General features: G+C 36.7%; 1 protein-coding gene across 1 annotated transcript in view; it reads left to right on the top strand.

Moving 5' to 3' along the window:
* Positions 1–1,062: 1,062 nt before the first annotated feature.
* Positions 1,063–8,253, top strand: part of TOMM7 (translocase of outer mitochondrial membrane 7) — a 304,520-nt gene continuing 297,329 nt past the window's right edge. The window contains exon 1 of the mRNA XM_044064610.1: positions 1,063–1,274. Within this exon, the coding sequence (XP_043920545.1) occupies positions 1,172–1,274 (103 nt within the window). The 5' untranslated portion in view covers positions 1,063–1,171. The remainder of the gene's footprint in view (positions 1,275–8,253) is intronic.

Genomic DNA, 8,253 nt, shown 5'->3' with positions numbered 1-8,253 from the left:
GAAGTTCAAATGTCTGTCATTATTTAGCGAATTCAGTCCTCAGTGATTTTTCAAGGAAACGCAAAATGTATGAAAAGGCCAAAAATAAAAGGCAAAACAAATGTTATATAGTTGAGAGGTATAGTCCTAAATACCTCTCAGTTTAGTTGCTCGAGTACTCTGGACAAAGCCAAAATTAATAGGGGAAATGCCAAACATCTGGGTGAATGTATGTATTAAAAAGTTAACAGAACAACATGGTTTGCTTCATCATACATTTTTAGAATACGTGTGAAACTACTGTCTGACTAACCCTCAACGATCTACCAAAAAAAATGAAGAGGGGCAGAGCAAAGACTTCAAAGACAATCAGGTACAGTTGAAATATACGAGTCCAGTACTTTCCAATTTCACCAAGGTCTCTAAGTATAGTGGTGATAGCTGAGAAGTGGACAGTGTATTAAGCAAGAACAAAACATAAAACGACTTTGTTTTAAAACCTTTAGTTACAAAGCTGGTATTCATAGGAATGAATTCATCTTAAGTTTTGCTTTATTTAACCTAGCATAAATTTGCACGTCTGCATGGAAGATGCAGCTACTTTTAACGTATATTCATTTAAGGGTATCTGCAAATAAGTACTGACGCATTGTTTGTTATAATCTGCTCGTACTTATGACACGCGAATCATCAGTTTCATACTTTTCAACCTCTTATCGGCGATAACTTAAATCTGAACAAAGCCTAAAATAATGTGGGGGACAAAGGTCCAAAAATAGGAGCAAGTTAGAAATGTGGTTGTTAGAATAAAAGAAATTGTATTAACATGCATTTTATGAAGAACGTGAAACCTGAAACTCAAATATATGTTATTTACTGATTTCAGTCATCAGTGATTTCCCGGAGAGCCACAAACTTTACGAGGGACAGACCAAAATATGATGCAAAGTATGGACAACTGAAAGATATAATCATTTCCAATGGTTACTCTCCACCAAACGTTACAACAGGTCACTTTACCTAACACCATATTTACAATACCTTTTTGCGTCTATATCGCGCACGGTTACTTTACGGCTAATTTATTATATTTACGGCAGTCACCTTAGTCATTCCTTTAGGCTTCTGTTTTTGAGGTAGATGGTACTATTTCATTTAACAGTTTGGACACTTTTTGTTTTTTTTTGTAACAATGGCTAAATTAAGTAAAGAGACCAAACAGCGCCTGCAGCAGGTTTTCAGATGTGGTCAGTTCGTTATCCGATGGGGCTTCGTTCCTACTATTCTTTATTTGGGTTAGTATTTTAAGATTTAAAGGGTGAGATACTTTCTTGATACAATTTAACAACATTATGTTAACCCTGGATCCTAACGTGAATGGCTGATTGCTGTGTCTGGTAGAGCTGTATCGTTTACGTTTTGAATGTCACTCTGTTTCTCTTATATGTATTTAGTGGTAGTGTAATCTAGCTCTGAACGGGGAGGGGATCACAGTGCACAGGTCTTTATTGAAGTATTTAGTAAAACTTTTACAGTGCTTATTTATCAGAAATCATTTTCCCTGCAGCATTTTTACCATACTGTGTCATTTTCTTTACTATCCTTCCTCATACAAGAAGACGGGCTACACTGTAGTACAACGTTCGTTGCGTATATCAGAATGCCTTTCCAGTGTTGTGATTTAGGCTGTCAGATTTAGTCTTGTTCCTCCTAGATTTATGATGATCTTCATAAACTTAGTCCTGTTTATAAGTACATACTTTGTATAAGCTTAGCTTGCATATTAATAAAGTTTCACTTCTGTGTAGGGTCTATTATAAAAACATTTTATGTTGTGAAAATAAATACGTGCTCCTCTTTCTGACCCTCCCTGTCACCTCCTTTCAATCTTGGAGGTTGAGAGATGTGAGTGCCAGCATGCTTTTTCTTGTGTAATATCTTAATTTTTTTCTGTCAGAGTCTTGTCAGTGAGCGTTAGGGTATGTTATAAATGGATAAGGACTGTGGTGTACATTATATTTTCAGATATGCCATACTATATAGTTGCATTAAAACTGTGGATTAGTTGTGCTGTGTATGCACAAGGAAGTTGATTCCCCATCCATTTGCTTGATTTGTGAGGTAATTAACTGCATTACTAGCGATCCAGATTTGACTAGTGAGCCCATGTTCTGGATGTGTGGGCTGTGCAGTCCTGAAAAGTGTAATATGACTGTGCAAGTGTACTTCTGTGAAGTAGTAGCAGTTGAACTAAAGGATATTATGAGTATTTCAAGTGAGAGCTGCTCTGAAAACCATGAGTGATCACCAAAGTGAAATGCATGATATAAACTTAAGTAAAATCCTAATACTGTTTGTAACTCACAGATGCATCCTGGAATTGAGTGCTTTCTGCAGTTCTTGGGGCTTATATATTTTAACTAAGGTTGCTAGACTGAAATGTGAAAAGATTTGTAGAGATGACGGAAGGTGTTTAAGGATGTTAATATGAAAAAAATATTGCAGTCTTAGAACTGTAACCAAATTAAGAAATGGATTGGGGTGGTTGATACTAAGTCATAAAATTATTAGATGTGTCTGTTTCCTAAGAAAGGAGAGGGATGTGAAAATGGGTAATGATTGGTAGATTTAAGGGAGGTAATAGGTATCTCTTCACTAAGAGGGTGGTTGACAGCATAGATTATGTGTTGTAGGAAGTGGAACTAAAGGTTCTTTTAAGTTAGGTGGTTTAAGATGGTGGTAAATGGGAAAGTCGGTAACTGCTTCATAGCTAGCTGCATGATAGACCAGATTAGATGGTCTGTATTTATACCAATGGGATAATTCATCTCTTAGTCTGATTATATGGGTTACAGGTTTTAAATTTGACTGCATTTCCAGTGACTCAGTTTTGACTAGTGAGTCTAGGTCCTGGAAGTGCAGGTTGAAAAGGTGGCATTACTAAAGGAAGCTAGTTTAGTAAGTGGGGAGATGTAAGCTACATGGATTTACCTTGAGAGGACCTCCTAGTAGATGCCTGAGAGGGCAAGGTCAGCAACCAAGATCCAGGGTTTACCCAGGGACATGTGCATGGAAAGATCTTAATTAGGGCTGAAAGCAGATAATACTGCCTGACTTGTGACAGGAGGATTAGTATTTGTATCAAAAGTCTTGATTTGCTGCACATAATGAAGTTTACACTTTCTACTGCATAAAACTGAGAGCAATGGGAGGCACAGCATAGGAGTGCTATATAAAACACATTAAATTATCCTTTATTGTATTTTCATTACATTTTCATTGTGGAGATGAACTACGTGACACAAAAACTAGCTCAAGGTGGAGATGTGGGAATAGTTAAAATGTTGAAGGTGATGTAGGTACTAAGTTTTATTAGAATGAAAATTAGATGTGGCTACAAGTGAGATTGGTGTTCACCACCTTCACACTGAAAATAAACATTATTAAGGGGTTGTGGCAGTGCCCTTTTGGTAAATACCTATATAAAGACTTTTGGAAGAAAGGTTGAGAGGACAGCAAATAGCAAGTTCTTTATTGGCATTTTTGTTCCTTTAGAAATATTGTTAAATTTGGAAACATTTGACTTAGAACAAAAGAAGACCATTTACACATGACTATTCCTCCAGGTCTGTTTTTCCTCCATTCTTCGTTTTTCTTCACCTTTTGTTTTTGAAACAAAGACATTACTGACTGACCACAAACCATTAGTGGACTAGAACATAGCCTGATATGTTTTAGAAAATACCTGCAGCTGTCTTGTGGCTGGGAAGTGGCTGTTAAGGTTTGTCCTTATGTCTAAAGAGTATGCACTGATTATGGGAATGGATGGGCTGTTAAGTTATGCTTTGGTAGATTAGGTGCAAGTTTTAATAGATCATGCTTGCATTTGTTTTAGATGAATGTGAAAGCAAGTGACTAGGAGGACAGATAGGGTAGTGAAGAGGACAAAAGCTTGAGATGCTTCAAGTGTGGTGTTCACCATTTGATAGATGAAGGTGTCATGGAAGTATCATAGGAGGAGTAGAAAGCAATAGAATTTGCAACATATGCTATGAAGAAATTATATTTCGTAGCCTATAGCATTCATTCATTAGTTTGAGTGATAAAGAGAAGACCTGCATACAGCAAGATTCTATGTTCGGCAAAGATAGGACGTGCATACAGCAGGGTAGAACTGTGTTTAAGTTATTTTGAGAGCCTTTTGTCAGAGGATGAAAAAGATTATGTCCTGTATGACAAACAATATAGTGTTACTTGTTGGCCTAATTTCAGGGAAGCAGAAGTGTGCGTTACTCTGTCAAGAGTAGCACATTTTACCACGCTAGTTAGAAGAGAATGTTTGGTGTGTGGGAGGAGGGGGTGTACAGGTTCCAGATTAGAAGCAAGTGTAACCTTTAACTGGTTTTGGTTGCGAAGGTAATTGTTTTGAAAAAACAAGTAAGAGGTATAAGGTTCAGAGTTGAAATGTAGTTTCTTTGTGGAGCAACAGCATCTTTACCACATTTTATTGTGTTGACTTGCATGCGTGAGCAAGTGTAACACATTGCTTCAGTCACAAATGTACAGGGCTGGGCAAATCAAAGTAAACCCATATGCACATCATCAAAGATTAAGACAAGCCAGTATGCAGATGTACTGTAGTTAGTAAAAATTGTGCCACTAATATTAACGAGGCATATGTAATAGAGGGAAGCTGAAACTAAACTGTCATTTTCTTCATTGCTACAATCTGTTTTGTTTTTATGTTCGCTAGTACACTACCAAACGTTTCCACAATCATTTTTAAAATTTTGTATTTTGTTTGACCATGCTCATCAAATTCCACAAAAGAATTAACATTTCTACTTAGTAAAATCTGTTTGTTCTCCTGTGTCTGTATTATTTCTGCCATGCACAGAATGGTGTTTGTAGGTTACTCTGCGGCACAACACAGAGACAGGATACCACTTCTAAAGTAATCGACAGATGTTGCTGCCCCACAGCACATTGCACGAAATGATTTGTTCATACATGTTTGATAATTAAATGTCCCTTTTGCTTTTGTATAGTGTACCCTGTCTGTTGTACCATGTAAAGCACAGGTTCTGATTCATGTGTACAGTACTGGACTATTGTGTAGAGTAGAGCAAAACTGTAGTGTGTAATTTTTTTCAGGGATGCTCATCAGTGAAAAAATTATTCTCAAAACAAAATGATAGTGCTTCCCCATTACACAGTGCATGTTTGAAAGCATGCCAAATAAAGTAAAAGATTTGTTTTGTCTGTGTGGGTAACATTTTCTCATGCCCTGTTTTTTGTACCCCTCCCCCACCCATACAGCTTTCTATTGATAAGCACAGTGTTCTGTGTACAGCACAGTCATGGGTTGTATTAGTTCTGGGACGCACATTACAGATAGAGTACTACTTCTAAAACCATCAAAATCATGGTGCTTCACCCGTTATGTAGTACCTTGTAGTTTATAGTGATGGTTACAAGCCTGTATCATAATATGAAATGTTATTTTTCTTATGGGTGAAATAATGTTTCCCTTCCCCATCTGTTGAGCCACAGACAGCACAACCTCCTGTTAGTCTATACTACTGCATATTGCAGAAATCTGTGCTGCTACCCTGCTGAAGAGTACACAAATTGACTTTTGCAAATTAAATAAATTGAAATATTCCTTCTTTATACAGGTGAAATGTTTCCTATCTTCTAGTGTTCTACTGTGTACATTGCATTCTACAGCTTTATGTTCAGTAATGTGATATTGTTGCTGTGTACTCCTTCCACGTTACACAGTGCCAGTAAGTCAAATGTAAGGTATTTCTCTTGTTTATGGGATTAGTTTCTCATCCTTTTTCTGTTCTGCAGTACAGTGATGCCCTAGTGCACACATTACATCTGTTCACTATACTGGGTCTGTATGACCCATTTATTTTACCAGGATAGTCTGACTGGGATGTACTCTTTTTAGTGGAGGTCCGGGGAGAACAGATCCAAAAAGTACAGAGGTTATAAAAAAGGATTGAATTTGGTACATTCATCTGACCATTCACACAAATTTATATACAGGATTAATTTAATATTTTCATTGAAATAGGTTAGTTCATAACATATGTGATACTACACTCATTGATGTAGAGTAGTATAATTATTACATAATTTAAAAAAAAAGAAAAAAATCATGGCATTTGCAGCACATACATAATAAGTTTTGGTACTTTTCTCAGCAATGCAGTCAAACATAGAAGCAGAAAAATAAGATACTTGTTTTTGTGTATAGATATATGATATAATAAAATGGTGGTCAGGTGGCAAACAGGTGAGAGAAATGAAATTGTAATTTTGTTGAAGTCTGTGGGAGAGAGACTTGTGAGAGGATAAGTTAGAAAGCTAGGAGTGAGAAGCAGTGTTAGGGTGGGTAGAGAGGGTAAGTTGTGAGAAATTAAGGTGAGGTGTAAATTTGATGTATGAAAGTATAGTAAGGGAAAAGAGGGACTGCTTAAAAGAGTAGTGGTACTGGAGGATTAGTTCTTTATGATTAGCTAGGAGAATAGCAAGAACATAGATAGGATTGAGTTATTTATGATTATCCGTGGGTATAGCAAGAGCATAGCCAGTTATTGCTTAGATGTGTTTTTTTTTTTTTTTTTTTTTTTGTGCTATTTTGAAACTTTTTTTGAAGTCAGTGTTTTAGGTGAGTTGGGATGGAGTTTGAGTTTGGTTAAATGGTGGGAGTACAGCAAGTCACCAGCTGTGTTTGATTTAGTTGTTGGAAGAGTGTTATTGTGGGATTCCAGGTTTCGGATGCTAATATAAGGTTGTAGTAAATTTTCTAGGGATGGGCATTTGGTTGGATAGTGTATAAGGTTATGGACTATTATGAGATGGGAGTAACACGAATATTGTGGAAGCTCTAGCCAATTTCGATCCTTTAGTGCTTTACAGTAATATATGGTTTGGGTAGTATTGACTGCAAATTTAACTATTTTATGATGACAGGAGTCTAGTTTTAGTCTGAGGGTGGTATTTACATTTATGAAGATAGAATTTACATACAAGAGGGAGAGAAATGAGTGAGTTTGTGCAATGGATCACACACATCTCTGACAGTCAAGGGCGATGCTGTATGTTGCATTCCCATTACAGACTGTACCATCTGATGTGTGCTGACATGTAAAATATTGTTCTGACTGATGTATGTAGAATAGGTTTTTCCTTTCCCCATCTTCAGTCAACAGAACACAAGTTTGTGTTACTTCTCACTTTTTTGGGTATTGTCACACTAAGCTGCTTCCCAATTACATGGTGCACACTGAGTGGTGTTTGCGGACCTCTCCGAACACCTAAGCTACTCCTCTTGTTTATATGGGTAGATTGTTTCCCATCCACTGTTATACTGTACATAACAGATGTAGACCGCATTAGTTCTGTGGTACACTGCGCAGACAGAATACCACTTCTTAAGACGGTCAAGACTATGTTGCTGTGTTTCCGCATGATATCTACTATACTGTAAAATAAAGTGAAGTATTCCTTTTGCTTTTCTTTGACTATTACTTTTGTTTTTGATATAGTTTAGGAAGATTTGTGTACTGTTATGCATCACAAGAGTGAAGTTCAGTGACAGTGAATCTATTACAGTATTGTGTTTTAATGCTAATTTTGAATTCTGTTACAGATGGCTGCTACACGTTTGGTGAAGGAAGCTAATGTGAAGTGTACCCACAGTTATCAATGTGCTTTCACTTTTTTTCATAGCTGACAACTTTAGTGATGTATTTAAAATTATATTGAACTAAGCAGGTCAGATTGTTGAGGTAAAGCATATAGCAGTAACACTTGAGGCTTGCTGATATCAGGCAGCTGCAGTAAGTCAGTAGATTTTAACTGTTTAATTCCCAAATCAGTGATGTTTTATATTGTGAGCTGTGGTGTTCACTTCATTAGCAAAACAGTCTGTGTGTCTTAGTCTGTGGTACTAAGCTTTTTTTAATTTAGTTTAGTGCACACATCGTGTAGTACACCACTGTGGGAAAGTAACTGCCTGCTGTTTCAGTAGTTGTGCTTTTTAAATGCTAACTTTAAATCCTCAAATATAAAAGATGTGGCTGATGCACATTCTGACTAAGAAGCCTACTTGGGAGGTATCCATGTGCCTGCTGTTGGCAAAATACCATCACTTTAATTTAGTACATTCTACTCCTGAGTTTACAAAGCTAAATGCTTAAGTCTGAAATTGGGTTACAGTTCATTCAGTGTTTGTGTACTGTTTGCTTTAGAGTTCCC

The sequence above is a fragment of the Protopterus annectens genome, chromosome 3.part0 (genome assembly GCF_019279795.1).
Source record: "Protopterus annectens isolate FY-2018-M chromosome 3.part0, PAN1.0, whole genome shotgun sequence".
NCBI lineage: Eukaryota > Metazoa > Chordata > Ceratodontiformes > Protopteridae > Protopterus > Protopterus annectens.
Note: the sequence above shows the minus strand (reverse complement) of the source record. Positions and strands in the feature narration are given on the sequence as shown.